The sequence below is a fragment of the Rhinichthys klamathensis genome, unplaced genomic scaffold, assembly GCF_029890125.1.
Source record: "Rhinichthys klamathensis goyatoka isolate OS25496 unplaced genomic scaffold, OSU_Roscu_1.1 h1tg000005l_1, whole genome shotgun sequence".
Classification (NCBI taxonomy): Eukaryota; Metazoa; Chordata; class Actinopteri; order Cypriniformes; family Leuciscidae; genus Rhinichthys; species Rhinichthys klamathensis.
Window position 1 is genome coordinate 4,318,270 of NW_026606558.1, and position 18,514 is coordinate 4,336,783.

The 18,514-nt window shown below is 41.8% G+C and overlaps 1 protein-coding gene across 1 annotated transcript; it reads left to right on the top strand.

Moving 5' to 3' along the window:
• Positions 1-5,455: 5,455 nt before the first annotated feature.
• gnrhr4 (gonadotropin releasing hormone receptor 4) lies at positions 5,456-14,339 on the top strand. The gene is made up of 3 exons (XM_056255685.1): positions 5,456-6,096; positions 11,973-12,177; positions 13,871-14,339. The coding sequence occupies exons 1-3, from the start codon at positions 5,548-5,550 to the stop codon at positions 14,335-14,337; spliced, it is 1,221 nt and encodes a 406-aa protein (XP_056111660.1). The 5' UTR covers positions 5,456-5,547; the 3' UTR covers positions 14,338-14,339.
• The last annotated feature ends 4,175 nt before the right edge of the window (positions 14,340-18,514 follow it).

Genomic DNA, 18,514 nt, shown 5'->3' on the forward strand with positions numbered 1-18,514 from the left:
TTTTGCTGAGGTTGAATTAAATGAATGGGCGTTCGACATGGCCAACTGAGATGGCTGATTATTTCGTATGTGGTCCGGTGCAGAGGAATGGGACCCTTCTGGGAGGACTACTGGTGGCCCCATCTCAGCAGTCCTTGGTCGTTTCCCGACTGTGAGCTCTGTCCTCTGCATCCACGTGAGAAATGGCCCGTTTGTCCACATTTGAAGCAGTGTTGACAGGTTTCACCTACTTGTTCTTCCCTACATTTCTTACAGCCACGCTGTCGTTCTTCTCTGAACCGTGAGGATGTCCTATTATTTGCTTCCATTGCAGCTGTAATCATCTGTCTCATTTCAGCTCTCAGCTCCTCCATGAGCGTTACCATGAGAGTACTCAGATCGTGGGTCGGTATGGAACTCATGTATGCAGGGAGGTTTACCTGCATGGAGCCTTTTCAGTTTCTCTTGTCGTTCACCTTCCAGCTTAGCAGCCTCATTCACCGCTTCAATCAGCTCCTCATCCGTCGTCCTGATGTTACTGAGATAGGGCTGTATCTGGAATTTCAAAGAGTCACTCGTAATGTCACGGGTCTATGAAGGAGGACTCAAATGCAGAACGAGTGTTAACAGGTTTATTGACAAACAGTAGACAAGATGTGGTGGGAGAGGTGAACAGTCCAGACAAAAGGCAGGGATGAGACACAAAGACAGCCGTTGCAGCAAAACTTGCAGAGCAGCAGCTGTAGCTAGCACAAGAAGACTGTAGGCTGGAGAGTAGTGTTTTCAGAGCAGAAAGAGACCTGAGAGTACTAGCAATAGCCAGACAGGAACCTCCAAGGACAACAGCAAGGCACTCAGGGATCTCAGGCTAAGCACCAGGCTTGCACCAAAGCACAGAGTGCAAGCAGCCAGGGACGCTCTGCTAGCAGGACTGGAACTAGAGACTCAGAAGACAAGACAGACAGGACCAATGGCAGAACTAAAGCACTAACAAACTTCTACAAATAAAACACAATAGACTTAGGTAACAAGAAACTAGCTAAGTAGCACAGATTTAAACAGTAGCACAACATTCAACGAACTGGCAACACATGAGGGAAAGAGCACACACATAAAGGGAGTTAACAAGAGTAACAGGTGAGAACACTTAGACAAGGAACAGGTGAACACTCACGTAAACGAGGACTGAAACAAGGGAGCAGAGAACATGAGGAACAGGTGACAACACTCAGACAAACGAGGACTCAACTAGACAAGAGGGCGTGGTACAGAGAAACAAGGAGGCAGGAACAGAGGAGCACATGGCCAACACAAACCCAACCATATGTTCAAGCACAACACAAACATAGAGACATGAAACAAAGACAACACAGACAAAGCTGCCAGGGCAAGACCCTGACACGTAAGCCCGGTTTCAATTGAACGCAGAAATTTACGCTGGATGATATCTCTGCTATAGCGGTCATCATCGCCATCCTCAGCTTTCCACAGCAGTTTCTCTTTCAATTCAATTGCCCTGAAGATGAAGTTCTGAACTGACTCTTTGGGTTCTTGGGATACGTTAATGAGCTGGTGGTACAGAGCAGTTGTACTGTCAACTTTGTAATGGCCCTTCAAGATGGTATGTAACGACTGGAGCGCAAGACCACGCTTAATCTCCAACATATCTCTCAGTGGCAAGCCTGGGGTGACAGCTCTAATCACTGCCTCTACTATCTCAGTCTCAGAGTGGCCCTTCTCTAATCCCACTTCCATTTGGCGAATTAGACTGGGGTAGGACAACTTTTCTTTCTGTCCACTTTCTCCTATCTGTCCCCAGATCTTAAATTCTCTTCTTAGAGTCACTTCAGTCAATTTCTGAGACGGTTCAATCCTCTTCTCATACCTTGTGTTACTTTTAAAAGGCTTGTGACTGTCTACCCTCCTTTCAGCCTTACAATAACTTTCCTCATCTCGCTGTGAGCGGCTAAGATACCTTTCTTCCAGCCCTCTAACTTGAGTTGGTTTCTCTCCCATCACCTCCACGTCAGTGGCACCTAGTCTCACCTCACTCATGAATGAGAGTAAATCTTTGAAGTGCTGCATGACCTCACTTTCGCCCTCATTCTCCTGCATTTCATCCAACGTGCTTTCGACTGTCCTAATGAGCAACCGTCTGGGCTTACCTGAGGACACATCACATTTCAGGTAACGACAAACCTCCTGCAGATGGTCTTCGTCCAACTGCCAGAGATCGGCGCTCACTTGGTCGTGAAGGTGTTCCATGGCTAAGTTCGTCTCTGTATGAAGAGGTAGTCTTCGTCACACTGCTCTACCTCTCCTGGCTGCTTGGCTCGCCAAAATATGTTACACATGTAGAAAGGAATAGGCGTCGTTTCTGGTGCAACACATTTAATAAGGGTTTTTGCATGCAATCCTGCAAGACAGATATAATAGTATGAAGTCAATCACAAGTGGAGCATCTCAATTCAGTGTATTATCTATCTGCTCGTCTCTGCATTAACTGCTATATTACTCATATCAAATTCAGTATAACATTTTCTATTGTTCACTAAACTAAATTAACATTCACCTCCAAATACAGTTTGCATATCAAGCATGTGAACATCGATCTTGCCCCATAACATCAGAAATAACCCTTGTTAAACTTAATTTGAACCCATACATTTCCCTTTGTCTGTTAAACACTTCCCAAAGTACATACATTCTCTTTCCAGCATGACCTGTTTACTCTAAATAACACATTGCACTTTAATGTTCTCTAATGTGACATTTCACGACCCTTTTATACAATTATCGAGCAAATCACATCGTTTAAGTTTCCATGAACTCTAATGCCCCCGCTGAATTCAATTTGCACAAAATGGCGGACACCCGCGAACCCCACGTGCGTTACTAAACTCGCGTAACTTAAACTATTAGTTTACCCATCAATATCATACAACAACTAAATAAACATTACTGTGCATACTGTGTTTCCATAGCTTTTGCAACATACCGATTCTCGTTTCACATACAAGCTTTCATCACCATTGTGTCTGATAACGCTCTATCCACGAGTAATAACAATACAGTTTGTGTGCTCAAAACCTTCTTAACACAACAAAATACTAAACATAACTGTTCCTGGACCCCTTTGACTTGTAATAAACGTAAGTAATCTTACCTGCAAGACAGATATAATAGTATGAAGTCAATCACAAGTGGAGCATCTCAATTCAGTGTATTATCTATCTGCTCGTCTCTGCATTAACTGCTATATTACGCGTTCTTGAGCAGACCTTGGCGAGGGCTCCCTCTAGCAGTTTGGATACTTTATGCCACGGTATACACATGAATAAATACCATTCTTGCAGATCTCTATTAACGTCACTAAACAGGAGTCCAAGACACACTTCAAGCGCTTTCAGAAATTCAGTCTGAATAGATTACTCTGAATACAAAAGTATAAAGTCTCAAATTTTTAAGTGGGGGGTGGGGGGGGGGGGGGGGGGGGGGTCTTCCGTCTTAATGACTTTAATTTACAATGACTATAATTTACACTAGTGCCACATATACAGCTTTAGAGCTTTCATTCCTGCTCTGAATCATAGATATATACACTAGATGTCGCCTTGGCTACGGCAGTTCATTAGAACGAATGCGTCAATAGAGCCGCCATCTTGGAACAGGGGAGCCCCTCCACTTTAATGCATCAGCGTCAATGTAGACAAAGGTCTAACGAAAATAAAATCACCATAAATCATCATGAATGCGATTTTCTCGTTTTTTTTTTGGTTCGTTCCCACGGTCAGACATGTATTTATCATTGATTCCAGAAAAAAAAAAAAACATTCTTCCTAGTTCAGATTTCATTCGTGTGAACATCATAAACAGCACAAAACTCCACCACCACCAATTAATTAGACGTAAGGCAGAGATAGCAGCGTTACCTAGCTACTTCCTATGACAAGACCCCTGTTCCAAGATGGCGGCAGTTTATTATTTTTTTATTTTTTTATTTAAATAATGCTGAGAACAAGAACATACAAAAGAGAAAGCATACGTACATCACATAATATTAACCAAAACAATCATAAAGGAGACTACAAAAAAAAAACACAGTAGCCTAGGCTATATATATATATATATATATATATATATATATATATATATATATATAATGGCGGCGGTTTTGACGCATGCTGAGAACCCTAAGGTGACTTAGTGTATGTCTATGGCTCTGAATAAGGTCTTAACCTCCAGGATATCGCGAGTTGGATTTGTGAACATTTGTTTGGCACAGCGTGAAAATATGCGCTAACCAATTTATAATCTAATCTTTGTGTTTACAAAAAATAGGTTTGAAAATGCTAATGCAACAGTGTAAATAATTAAACTCTTCAGTATAAGAACTGTGTTTCCTTCGGGGATGAGGGAATCAAATCCCTAGACAAACTCACCCCGTCCCACCACCGTAATTCGTCCTCTGGTTTAGATGAAATTAGTGAATGTACATTACTAAACATAGATCACACCACAGCAAGTTCGGCAACACAACTGACCTACAGACGATACATGATGACAGTTCAAACTGACACGCGCAGCGAGAGCGAGCGCATGTGTTGTCATGTGACGCGCGAGGGAATTGAAGAGGCGCGCGCTGCAGCAGACGGACGCGGACATTCACACATCACTCTCCAACTGAGGTTGCTTCGGAGATGCTGATTAATATTGTCTGAAACTTACTTTCTACAGAATTTCCGTTCATTTAAAAAGTACTTTCTCCGCTCTCTAAAAAAAGTGGAGGTTGGTGCATTTTGTGTTGCAAATCAGACTGAATAACTCTCTCACCAAGACAAATGTCACCTTGCGAACAGGTGTCTTGTTGGATGACAAACTACCCATCTGTCTTTAAAGTGTTGGAGAAGAGCTACATTTAAACTTGAAGATCGGATTTTAGAAATATATGGATGATATGAAATAACCGAGTTTTTTTTTTTTTTGACAGTGAGATGAACAAACAACTACTTATGTCAAGGTCATTGGATTTATTTTAATGCTCTGATCATTACGGGAGAAGTGCATCAGGTAAGTCTGAAAATTATTTTAATTAGAAAAAATAATAATCATTTGTTTACATGCTCGCATATTTTTTCAGGCGACTGTTAAGTGAGTAGATTGTGACATGTTTTCGACTTTTAATGCTTATCCTAAAACCATAAAAAAATGCATGCTTACATAGTGTTTTAGTAATGCATTTAAACATAGTAAAGGAGAGTAGGCTAATCAATATCAAACTTGCATTATGATGGTACATTTATTTTCAGTTATAATGGCAATTTTTGCAATTGTGGAATGCATTATGCCGAGGGCCTTAATTGCCAGTTTAATATCTGAATAAAATACTTAAAAATGTATTTTCTTTTTAAATCCCACTTTAGAACTGTCAAATAAAGGAGCTTTTTCCAGGTAATATCACTGTCTATCACTCCCCTGGAATCATCATCATCATGGATCGTCTGTAAACCTCATTGTGCAGCAGGTAGCCGAACGAATGCGGCAAACACACACCTTTGCTCTTCAGTAATGAATGACAGCTCTCTAACATCTGAGAACATCATGTTTCAGGAGCTGACTGCAGATGCTCTGAACAGCAGTTGTGACTCTACCATGCCCACGTGTAACAATGGCACAGGTGAAGCGGCATTGCAGCTGCCCACCTTTTCCATGGCAGCGAAAGTGAGGGTGATAATTACCTTTACTCTTTGCGCAGTGTCAGCTGTGTGCAACCTCGCCGTGCTGTGGGCTGCCAGCACCAATAACAAGCGCAAATCCCATGTGCGAATTTTAATCATGAACCTCACCGTTGCCGACCTACTGGTGACTTTCATTGTGATGCCGGTGGATGCTGCTTGGAACATTACGGTTCAGTGGCTGGCTGGTGACCTGGCTTGCAGATTGTTAATGTTTCTGAAGCTCGTGGCTATGTACTCCTGTGCGTTCGTGACTGTGGTCATAAGCCTGGACAGGCAGTCGGCCATTCTCAACCCTCTGGCCATCAATAAGGCTAAAAAGAAGAACAAAGTAATGCTGAGTGTGGCCTGGGTGATGAGTTTTGTTCTCTCTGTCCCTCAGGTGAGGAGCTGCTTGAGTGATTTTTCATGTTTTTCTTTGTGTCTTATCTCGGTGTGCTGCATTACTCAAATTCACAAGAACCCCCAGAGTCTGGCGTAACACCCTGAATCATATAGAGAGATCAAAATGAAAACGACATCAGGCAGTTGAACTACTTGCCTTCTTGAGCTTGAAATATTCATATTTGTTGGTATTTAATCAGATTTTAAACTACAAATGCGTTCTCTCTAAATTAAATAAAATTTACTCTTTTTGTTGAAGTCTGCTATACAGTTTTTTTAAAACGGATGAAAATTAAAAATCTGTCATCATTTACACACCCTCATGTTTGACTTTCTTTCTTCCATGGAACACGAAAGAAGTAATGTCCAAGCTTCAAGGCCGTCAAGTTGTGTGTGTGTGTGTGTGTGTGTGTGTGTTTAAATCATTAGTCACATTCATTCCATCTTTGATCTCATTTACATTAAATGCCACTTCACATGCTTGAAGTCACTAATCTAATGCCATACTCTACATACCTCAGAATGCACCAAATTTGAATATGCACATATTAAAATCATCATAAAAGACATGAAAGCTACGGCAGAAGGAAATAGTGAACCTTATTGTCCCTCACACAAGGAAACCATATATGGTTGTATGAATGTTACTGCTTTTAGAACTTGACACTTCTGCAAAACGAAAAATCTGCATACTGTCTCCTTCTGTGTTTTACGGAGGTAAGAAAGTCATACATGTGTGGAACAATATCAGGGTGTAAAGGATGACAGAATTTTTATTTTTGGGTGAACTATCCTAATGTATTACTGTATTTTGTGTACCGACTGACTGTCTAAAAGACAGACTGTCTTTTAGATCATATCGACAATCATGTTTCAAATCAGTAATGTATTCAGTATTCTCCCAAGACCTATTAGAATCAGAGCTATAAAGTGTTGCAAATTCATAGATGTTCATAGATTAGTTCAGCAATTACAGTACTGAGAGCGTTTTCATCAGCCCTTTAATTTCACCTCAGATTTAACATAATGACTGGTGCAGAGACACGTTACTCAACATTACCAACACTCATTCACACGCACACACACGTCTGGTTTGCTATCTTTATGGATAATCTTCATTGACGTAATGGTTTTTATACTGTACAAACTGTATATTCTATCCTCTTACCCTAAACCTACCGATCACAAAAAACTTTCAGCATTTTTAGATTTTCAAAAAACGTACTCGGTTACTAACGTAACCTCGGTTCTCTCTAGAGAGGGAACGAGTACTGCGTAATAGTTTACGCTATGGGGGAAAACCTCTTTTCCACGAGATATTGAAGCCAAAAATTATCCTTAATTTTTTATTAATGTAAAACGCTTTGCAGCAGCAAGCAGACACAGGCGAGACAGCTTGCGCGCCTATTGGTTGCTCTTGCGGCAAATGCAGCAGCCTATCGAGAGACTCTGCGTGACGTAATGACCAATGGGGGCAACCGGCGCCCATATCGTCACGTCCTGCCAGAAAGGGCGTGGTCTAGCCCTATAAATATGCTCGTTAGGCTGGTACAAGCTGGTTTTCATCGCCGAAGCGAACCAGAGCGTATTCCAAGCACGGCAAGATACGCAGTACTCGTTCCCTCTCTAGAGAGAACCGAAGTTACGTTAGTAACCGAGTACGTTCTCTTACGAGAGTATCTCTCGTACTGCGTAATAGCTTACGCTATGGGGAACACAATGCAACACGCCGTGCGTACAGGGATCCAACACCAAAGTCCCAGAGGCCAAAGCCCAGGGCTCATATAGTGCATAATTACCATGAACTCACATAGAGTGAAGGAAGAGAGGCTGGCGGCATCATTCCTTATAAAATAGCACCCAACAGGGTTATCATATGACAATTAAACGCGCAGCCAGGGTGAAAGCTTTCAGCCTGAACTGGGTGGCCATACATGTGTCAATACTCATGGGGCTGCAGTAAACTCAGCATCTGGGCCGCACAGCGGGGCAAATAGCACTGAATTCTAGACCGCCAAAAGCTTAGCTTGTAAGGCAGGTACCTCCAGGTTATAATATTTTATAAATGTAGACGGCGAGGCCCAGCCCGCGGCCGTACAGATATCCTGCAGGGTTACCCCGCTAGACCATGCCCACGAAGAGGCCACGCCTCTCGTGGAGTGCGCTCTGACACCCAAAGGGCACTGCAGGCCCTTTGCAGTGTAAGCGAGCGCAATGGCATCCACTATCCATCTGGATAGGCTCTGTTTCGAGGCGGCAAGTCCCCTGGAACGCCCGCCAAACAAAACGAAAAGCTGCTCAGTCTGTCTGAAAACAGACGAGCGCGACACATAAACTCTCAATGCCCTGACGGGGCAAAGGAGACTCGCGTCCTCCTCCTCATTGAGAACCGGAAGGGCTGACAGGGAAATTACCTGGGCCCTAAACGGTGTATTGAGGGATTTCGGCACATACCCGTGCTTAGGTTTGAGGATGACCTTCGAGTCATTAGGCCCAAACTCCATACATGACGCGCTTACTGAAAGCGCCTGCAAGTCCCCTATGCGCTTCACTAAAGCGAGAGCCATGAGAAACACTGTTTTGAACGACAGGTGTTTCATGTCCACCAGCTGGATTGGCTCGAACGGGGCACCTTTCATGGCCACCAGGACCGTGGAAAGGTACAACGTCGGGACTGAAGGGGGCCTGGGAGGGTTTAGCCTCCGAGCTCCCCTAAGGAAACGCAGGACTAAGTCGTTCTTCCCCAGCGACTGGCCAGACACCGGTTTTGCAAACGTTACTATGGCGTATACTTTGAGCGTGGATGGGGTCCTGCCCTTATCCAGTAGCTCTTGAAGGAAGGAAAGCACTTCCGAAACCCCGCAGTCCACAGGTGAAAAGCTCTGGGCTTGACACCATGCAGAGAAAACAGACCATTTCGAGGAGTAGAGCCGCCTGGTAGACGGAGCTCTAGCCTGCGCGATCGTGTTTAACACTCCTTCTGGGAGGCTAGCGGGTACCCGTTGATGGCCCATGCGTGCAGGGACCACAGCTCCGGGCGAGGATGCCAAATCGAGCCCCCCGCCTGAGAGAGGAGGTCTCTCCTCAATGGTACAGGCCATGGGGCAGTGCTGGTCAGCTGCATCAGGGCAGGGAACCACGTCTGGTTTGTACAGAGCGGAGCTACGAGCAGCACTGGGCATCCATCTTCCCTGACTCGTTCCAACACTTGAGGAAGGAGCGAGACAGGAGGAAAAGCATATAGGGGGCAGCGGGGCCAAGCATGAGCCAGCGCGTCCTTGCTTTTCGAGAAAAACTTCGGGCAATGAGCGTTTTCGTGGGACGCGAATAGGTCCACTTGTGCTCTGCCGAATGTTCTCCACAGCAGCCGGACCGTCTCCCCTGCTGGAACATTGTTCCTGGACAGTCTGTCTGGTCCCACATTCAGGTGACCAGGCACGTGCGCTGCTCTTAGTGAGAGCAGGTTGTGCTGAGCCCAGACCAGGAGGCGTTCCGTCAGCCTGTGAAGGTTTCGTGACCTGACGCCGCCCTGGCGATTTATGTATGCCACCACTGACATGTTGTCCGACCGGACCAAGACATGGTGGCCTGTCACCCGGGGACAAAAGCGCCGTAGCGCTTTGTCGACTGCTATCATCTCCAAGCAGTTTATGTGAAGGAGCTTTTCCCGTTCTGACCACAGGCCAGCTAGCGGTCTGCCCTCGAGCAGCGCTCCCCACCCCGAGGTGGAGGCGTCCGTAGACACCACCTTCACACTCAAAGCGGTCCCCAGACTCACACCTGACTGATACCAGTCGGTTATTTTCCAAGGTTCCAGAGCTGAAACGCACTGTAGGTCGACCTTGAGGCGAAACAGACCCGCTGTCCATGCCCTGGGCGGAACCCGCGCTTTCAACCACATCTGCAGTGGGCGCATGCGAAGCAAGCCCAACTGGAGTACAGAGGCTGCCGAGGCCATTAGCCCCAGCATTTTCTGAAACCTTTTGAGCGGAACTATCGAGCCGTGGCAGAAGGATTTTGCGACGCGCTGAATATTTAGTCCACGCTCCGGTGACAGGCGTGCCGTCATGGATAGCGAGTCTAACACTGTTCCCAGAAAGGAAATTTTCTGACTGGGAGACAGTGAGCTTTTCGCCCAATTGACTGTGAGGCCCAGCTCCTCGAGGTGCTCGAGTAATGCGGCCCTGTGTTTTATGAGCTCCGATCGTGATCGGGCTAGAATCAGCCAATCGTCCAAGTAGTTCAGGACTCGCATGCCCTGAAGTCTCAGGGGTGCGAGCGCCGCCTCCATGCACTTCGTAAATGTACGGGGTGCTAGGAACAGGCCGAACGGCAGGACTGTGTATTGATACGCCTGGCCCTCGAAAGCGAATCTCAAGAATCGCCTGTGATGGGACGCTATTTGTATTTGAAAATAGGCGTCTTTCAGTTCTATTGACATAAACCAGTCCCTGTGGCGCACTTGCGCGAGGATTTTCCTGGTCGTAAGCATTCTGAACTGGCGTTTCACAAGCGCTCTGTTCAGCTGTCGCAGATCTAAAATGGGTCTGAGACCCCCATCTTTTTTCGGTACCAGAAAATATCTGCTGTATAGGCCCCCTTCGCTCTGAGCCTGAGATAAAGGTTCTATAGCCCCTTTGCTCAGTAGTTTCGCTATCTCGGCACGAAGTAGATGAGACACTTCGTTTTTCACCGTAGTTTCGACACGCGCCGTATAACGGCGAGGGCGTCGAGCGAATTGTAGCGAGTAGCCTCTCTTTATAGTGTTCAGCACCCATTCTGATACCCCGGGAAGCTTTGACCACGCATCTGCGTGTATAGCTAGAGGCTTAGTATGAATAACTTAGTATGATTAAGCAGTTTTATTCCTGATTGGGACCAAAAAAAATGTTTTGGACATCTTGTCCCCATAATGTAGGGTATACCTGAACCACACACACACACACACAGATAAATTACGCAGTTTGTTAAATTACGCAGATGTTTTTAAATTTGACATGTTCTTAAATCAGCTCGCAAATGATATTCAAAGATAATATATAAGAAAACGCTCTGTGACCTTCAGTTACAAGATCAGAAATGTTCAAGATGATAGCAGCAAGAATTACTGTGGAATGACTGTTAATAAGGGGTGATTCTCAACCAGAGGAGGTGTGCACATTTTAAACACGGCGCAGTTGAAGTAATAAATGCAGAGACCTCTTTATTTGCTCCTCCCGATGAAGTGGAGCATTTAAAATCAGCGTGCTTTCAAGTTTAGAGAAGGCAGCAAGCTAAAAGAATGAGGCCATATTACAAGCACCAAAACTCCACAGTAAAACACATTATGACAGCAGATTGTGTTTGAATGAGGTCATTTCAGAAAGGTATGATTGAAGATACAAGGTCACAATGGGCTAAAGCGCATATTTTGTTGTCATTTGTTTTTCCAGTTGTATTTGTGAATCACTTCTGAGGCATAACCAGACAGATGGCTTTAGCCTGTATGTCAGTATGCCAGTCTTCATTCGACAATTGGCAATCTCCTTGTCATAGATAGAATATGTCGTTAGACATCATAATATTTATGAAATGTTCTGCAAAAGACCGATCCTGGGAACACTGACTGAATCCTGAGCTTTTAGCTGAAGGGGATATATGCCACATCTAATTTGCAACGCTGACAGTGTTCACTTGATTAGTTGGCTGTAGATAGCATTGAATAGTCAATTAGAGTCCGGGGCTAATTTTCCAAAATAACCAATTAGTCATTTTGACAGCTTCTAAATCAAGCTAGTGTGTAATTGTTTCTTCTTAGTTTTAATGTATTTGATGGTATTAAACAAGTACAGTAGTTGTGATTGTAATCTGCTGATTTGCTGAATTCCCCAACAGATGTTTCTGTTTCACAACGTGACCATCACGGTGCCAGCCAATTTCACTCAGTGCACCACCCGCGGGAGCTTTGTGAAACACTGGCAGGAGACCATTTACAATATGTTCACTTTCATTTGCCTCTTCCTGATACCTCTGGCCATCATGATCTGCTGCTACACGAGGATCTTGGTGGAGATCTCCCGAAGGATGTCCAAAGGAAACAGTAAGTGGAGTTACATTTGAAAGGAGGCTACTGTTGCATACTAGCCTGGTTAAAACCAGACTATTCTCAGTTGTAACTGAGTTATGGTCTGGCAAAGCGTCATAGACAAATCATTTCCAGAGGGGCGTCACCAACGGACGTCGCGGATAGACCTAAAACCAATCAGAGCGATGAAGGAGATGACGTATGCAGAGCGGCGGAGAAACATCTCCGAGGGGGTTGTTCTTTGCTCGGTTTTTAACAAAAAGGAAACGTTCAAATCGCTTAAAACAGACGCGATAGCTGATTCGAACGAGTGATGTTCGACGGCGGCATCCATCTTTGTAATGTAGGCTACAACCTACATTACAACCGTACCAAAAAATTAAAACCGTACCAAAAAAAAAAAAAAAAAAAAAATGTATTTGGTCCGGACCAAAGCAAGTGAACTATCGGACTTTCCTGGTGTGAATACACCCTAAGGGCCCTATTTTAACGATCTGAAACGCAAGTGTCAAAGCGCAAAGCGCAAGTAACTTTGTGGGCGGATCCCGGCGCTGTTGCTATTTTCCCGGCGGGATAAATGCCTCTTGCGCCTGGCGCAAATCTAAAAGGGGTTGTCTGAAGTAGCTTCATTATTCATAGGTGTGGTTTGGGCGTAACGTGAAATAAACCAATCAGAGCGTCATCTCACATTCCCTTTAAGAGCAGGCGCGCTTGTTCTAAAGCGGATTCCTATTATAACGGCGGATTTGCCAGGCGCGCGCCAGGAGGGGTTCACAGCCGAGGAGAGCAACGTTCTCGTCAGGGCCGTAAAACACAGAGAAGTGACATTGGGGATGGAGAAACCCACCCAAATTAACTTCTGTTAAACAGGCGTATGATAATTTGGGTAAATGTGTAAGCTACATGTATGCTTTTATAATAAATTGTCTATCTATCTATCTATCGATCGATCGATCGATCGATCGATCTATCTATCTATCTATCTATCAGAATATCTATCTATCTATCTATCTATCTATCTATCTATCTATCTATCTATCTATCTATCTATCTATCTATCTATCGTAATAATGTATGATTTGCAAAAATGAAAACTGCTGCTTAGATGAGAGAATCAAAGTGTATGCGCGTTGTGCACACGCTACATTGATTATGGCCAAGCATGTGCGCTTAAAATAGCATTATGAACAACGCGCAACGCGCCACTGACTTTAGACTAGGTTTTTTCTGGTCAGTGGCGCAATTGTCTTATAGAACAGCAAAATAGCATGAGGGAAAGTTTGCGCCGGAACACTCCTCTTAGCGCTGAACCGCCCCGGGGAGCGCAAGTGTATTTCTTAGTTAACCGACGTGCGTCTGTGGAGGAAAAAGCCTGCTTTGCGCGGGTGCAAAATAGGAATGATACATGCGTCAGTGTACAAAGTCATTTGCGCCGAGTGCAAGATAGGGCCCTAAGAGTCAATGGGGTCCAATCATGTCAGACTTTCATTATATGGAGTCATAATATTCAGTTGAAAGATTCTTCAGAATATCTGCTTTTGAGCTCCACAGACAAAAGTCATACAGTTTTGGAATGACATGAGGGTGGGTGAATGATAACAGAATTTTAATATTAGAGTAAACTATCCTTTTAAGTCCAAAAATAAATAAATAAAAATGTGTTTGGACCATTTATTGCACATTTATAAAAATCTTCTCGCTTTTGCAGTCTCTTCAAAGGAAATCCACTTACGGCGTTCCAACAGCAACATCCCAAAGGCCCGTATGAGGACTTTGAAAATGAGCATAGTCATCGTGACGTCTTTCATAGTTTGTTGGACACCGTACTACTTGCTGGGTCTATGGTACTGGTTCCTTCCTGATGATCTAGAAGAGACTGTTTCTCACTCACTGACTCACATGCTTTTTATTTTTGGACTTTTTAATGCAATTCTGGATCCCATCACTTATGGGCTCTTCACCATCCATTTCCGCAAAGGACTGAAGCGTTACTGTCGCAACGCGGCTGTACTCGCAGAGTCAGAAAATAACTCCATCATGACGGGCTCATTGAAATGCTCACCATCTCCGTTTCACATGAAAAGAGTGACCCAGACGAGTCCAGGAGCTAACCCAGAGCAGAATATGGTGGGTGGGGAAGATAAGAAGCCAGCTGACCGTAAAAACAAGGAATAGTGGCAACCAATTCAGCCTCGAAAGTTTCATTTGATTAGAGATACGGATGTGACAAGGCAGGTCTTGTAGCTGCTCACAAGAACAATGAGACAACAACACACACTGCCTGCTCTCCTCAACAGCATGAGACAGAATCAAATCAGAGTGCGTCACATCTTTTGATTCATTCACTGATGAGCTGCGTAAATTACTCAAGTTATATTTAATACCCATTTATTTTCCTGATTCAGGTGATTACGTTTTGTAATCATTTTCTCTTTGCTTAATATGCCAATCATGTTTTTTTGTTTTTTTTTGCAGATTAATTAGAACGTTGCTACTTGTGGCTTTTGTTGAAAATGTCTTTTACATCAAGGGTTTTTATCTCGTACAAATTCATAGTTCAGCATCTCCACCTGCCATCACAAAGGGCATCGCTCTCGAATTGCTTGTTTGTGATGAAATTGCTTTCATCTACAAACAAATAAGATGTGTGAATTTAGCGTTTTGAGATATTACAAATGCAAATTAATGTTCAAGGTTCTTGATTAGTTTCGTGGTGTTAATTGGAAACGTTCAATAGTAGCTCAGGAATCCTAAACCAGCCTCTTAAGATGGTATCGGTTAATGTGTAGACTTTTTATTGAATAGATTCAGAATCACAGCTATTATTACAGGGCAGCCTGATCTCATAAGAATCTATATTTATTCAAATGTGGCCAGGGCACCAATTGCATCGCCCTGTATGTGGCGTTTACATGCTTGCATATAGGCTGTTACGTGCAATATGGATGTATTGACAGCATCTAAAATCTAACAGTATTTATATATTCTGCATTTTAAACATAAAAATCTTTCTGAATTCACTGTAAAGAAAAGTTGCTGCCTCATCTTTTTAAGTACAATCAACTTAGTTGTATAAGTCATTTCAACTTAAATTACATTAAACTTAAATTAAAAAATGAGTTGAATCTTGTATAACTTATAAAATGTTTTGAAAATTGCTTAACTTATTTGGATGAGTTAAAGCAATATAAAAACATATTTTGTCAACTTATTAATCATATTTTTTACAGTATAGTTTTATAAATGTGTTTGTAAAGTATATTTTACACTTATTCATCTTTTCTAGCCCACCCCTACCGTAAATCTAACCACTCTTCAAAATATTATAGAAACGTAATAGGCAGATAAATGTACACTGGCGATGTTTTTAGTCACAATGTACTATTATATACAATACCATTCAAAAGTTTAAGGTCAGTAAAAATTAATAAAATTAATAATTAATTGTATTAGCGATGCATTAAATTGATCGAAACGTTTATAATGTTATTTAGAATGTATCTGTTTCAAATAAATGCTGTTCTTTCTATTCATCAAAGAATCCTGGGGGGAAATGGTTTCCAAATTGTTTTTCTTGTAAGCACCACAACTGTTTTCAACATTAAATATATATTAAGAAATGTTATAGCATATTATAATGATTTCTGAAGGATCATGTGACACTGAAGAATGGAGTAAATTCAGCTTTGACATCAGGAATAAACTGCATTTAAAAAAAAAAAATTAAAATAGAAAACAGTTATTTTAAAATGTAATAATATTTCATAATATTACTGTTATTCCCGGGTTTTTTTTTTTTTAATCAAATAAATGCATCCTTGGTAAGCATAAGAGACTACTTTCAAAAACAGAAAAAACTTACCAACTCTAAACTTTGGAACAGTAATGTGTTTTTGAAACATCTTTGAAAGGAGTTCAGTCTGTTCATACACATAATGCTTGAATTTTAGATGCTGTCAATAGTTTAATAAATGTACAAGAATATAGAATCACACTTTACATGCAAATACCGACAAATGTTTATGAAGAAAAAGGTTGTACTCTGGCCAACACATACTATCAGCCTGTTGCAGTTGCAACAAGGAGAACTCTTTAGCTTTAAAATGAGATTGATGCATGAGTAGTGAATGTGTTTACATCATACTTCTCAGGGAAGGTGCTTCTTTTGTCACAGGGTATTGAAGTCCAACTGGAGACTGACAAACTGTAAAGCTTTCTTTTTTTTAATGTCAGGTGAAAACTGTCATCTCTGTTGATGTGATGTTATGTGTTCGGACAGTGCTTGAATCATACGTAATAATCAACATGTTTGAGAGCGTATTTCTGAGAGAGTCACGTGACATCCTCTAGTTGTGCTTCTTGTGTTTGCCGTGTCACTGCAGGGTGTACGTAGGCCTCAATGACCCAGATTTTCAAGCTCAGTAAATGTAATAGCCCTGCGAGAAAGTCTGCTTGAGAAGGAAAATGAAAGGGGGGTGAGTCTTTTCTGTCAATCTGTCGTAAGTGAAGTGAAGATCTATACACTCGCTCGTATAGTGCATCGCCATTAAGTGAACCACAGCTGCACTTTCATATTCCATACAAATGGAAACATTAGGTACACATTGAGTCTTGGAGAAACTTGCAAACATTTTTTTGCAGTTTAAAATGTATTAAGGCAATGTCTGCCAAATTTACTCATTATATCCATTAGGCTATATTTATTAGCTGAATAAGATTACATGGGCGAAATACATTATTGAATGACGTGAGTATGATATGGTATTTATATGAACTGTTGACATTAATCTAAAGAAGACGTTACTTGCAGTGTTAAAACCTTATTTAAATGCATGATGCCAACAATGTGTTTTTGAGAAAAAGATTTTCTTTTGTTGTGCATGATATATGATAATATTGTATTGCGTGTTATTATGTTGTCTGTTTTGGTTTATGTGGAGCAGTAAAAAACATAATGCTTTTATTTACAATCCCCTTGTTTCTTTTAAGTAGCTCAAATGTGTTAGTTTTCATTTATAATTTATCCAAAACTTGTTGAATATACTCATAAAGGTTTAAACAACTATATAATTGTTTCTAACCATTCTGTTCTCACTAAATAAATTGTAATGGATTCATATTCAAACATTTATATTCATAACAGATTCTTTCCTTAAGTGACTTGTAATAAATGTGCAACCCGCATTAATGGCAATTAGAACGTTCATGAGAATACATAAAACATGCTATGTTAAACAAAAAGCTAACTGTGAAAACATAAATCTAGCTGCTTTTACTGTTCAAGTACATTCACTCTTTTACATTCCCTCTTCAAGGTTCTTATGATGCTGGTTCTTTGCATTTTAGCCAAGAAAAAAATCATGTTTGGCTGTAATAGGCTCTAGAGTTGGCTGGTTATTTTCATGATAGCCAGTGTATTGGTTTCTGGGTTCTCCAAAGCAGCAGCAACAGTGTTTTTTTGTGTGTGTTTTTTTTGTGTGTTTTTTTGAAGAACTAATAAAAAAAGTTTTTCTATGATATCAGGCAGTAAAATCCTGTTTGGTTCAAACTTGCACCTTTAATTCTAAAGCTGTAGAATCTTTAATTCTAGCTGAAGATAAGTCGAAATGTCAGTGCTACAGTTTTCATGTTCATAAATGTAAATGTGTCTTGAAGCTTTGTTCAGGGACAATATAAGTGACGACTGACAGCTGTGGTTTAATTCAGTGTGTGTACGTGTAGATCTTTATTACTGAAGTGAGTGACACAGCTGATAAAGATCAATTTTGAAAAGACAGAAAACGTATGCAAACGTAAATGGAAATGTGCAACAAATGCACCATGACCTGTCACAAAATTCCAGATGCCAACATCTCCTATTAGCCAACCATTTATTTTATAAGATGATTGAACAGATAAATTAAAGATCTACTGCAAATCTTTAAATTTAAATGACAAATTATTTTGGGCAGGCTCAAAAATTGTATCTTCACGCCATCCAGCAGCCTGATATTTTCTAAAATATTCACCGTCGTCCATGTCAACACGAAGGGTATGTTCACACAACAACTATGACAAGGATGTGTGCTTATTTGCTCAATTGTAAGTCAATGTGAATAAATACATCAGCTAAATAAATGATAAAAATGTATTTAGGATGGACTAAAAATACAACCGAATGCAATAGCCTACGGTTCCTCTTAAGATTTCATCCTTATCTTGCCCTCATATTTTAAATGGAGTTTTTATGTACCACCTACACCACTTTGGCTTGAACTGTGGGGATTGTAAAGCAATTTTCTTTGCAAAGCTGCTTTGGAGCTATTTGTAAAAGCACCACACACACAAAAGAAGTTTGAATTGAATTTAATTA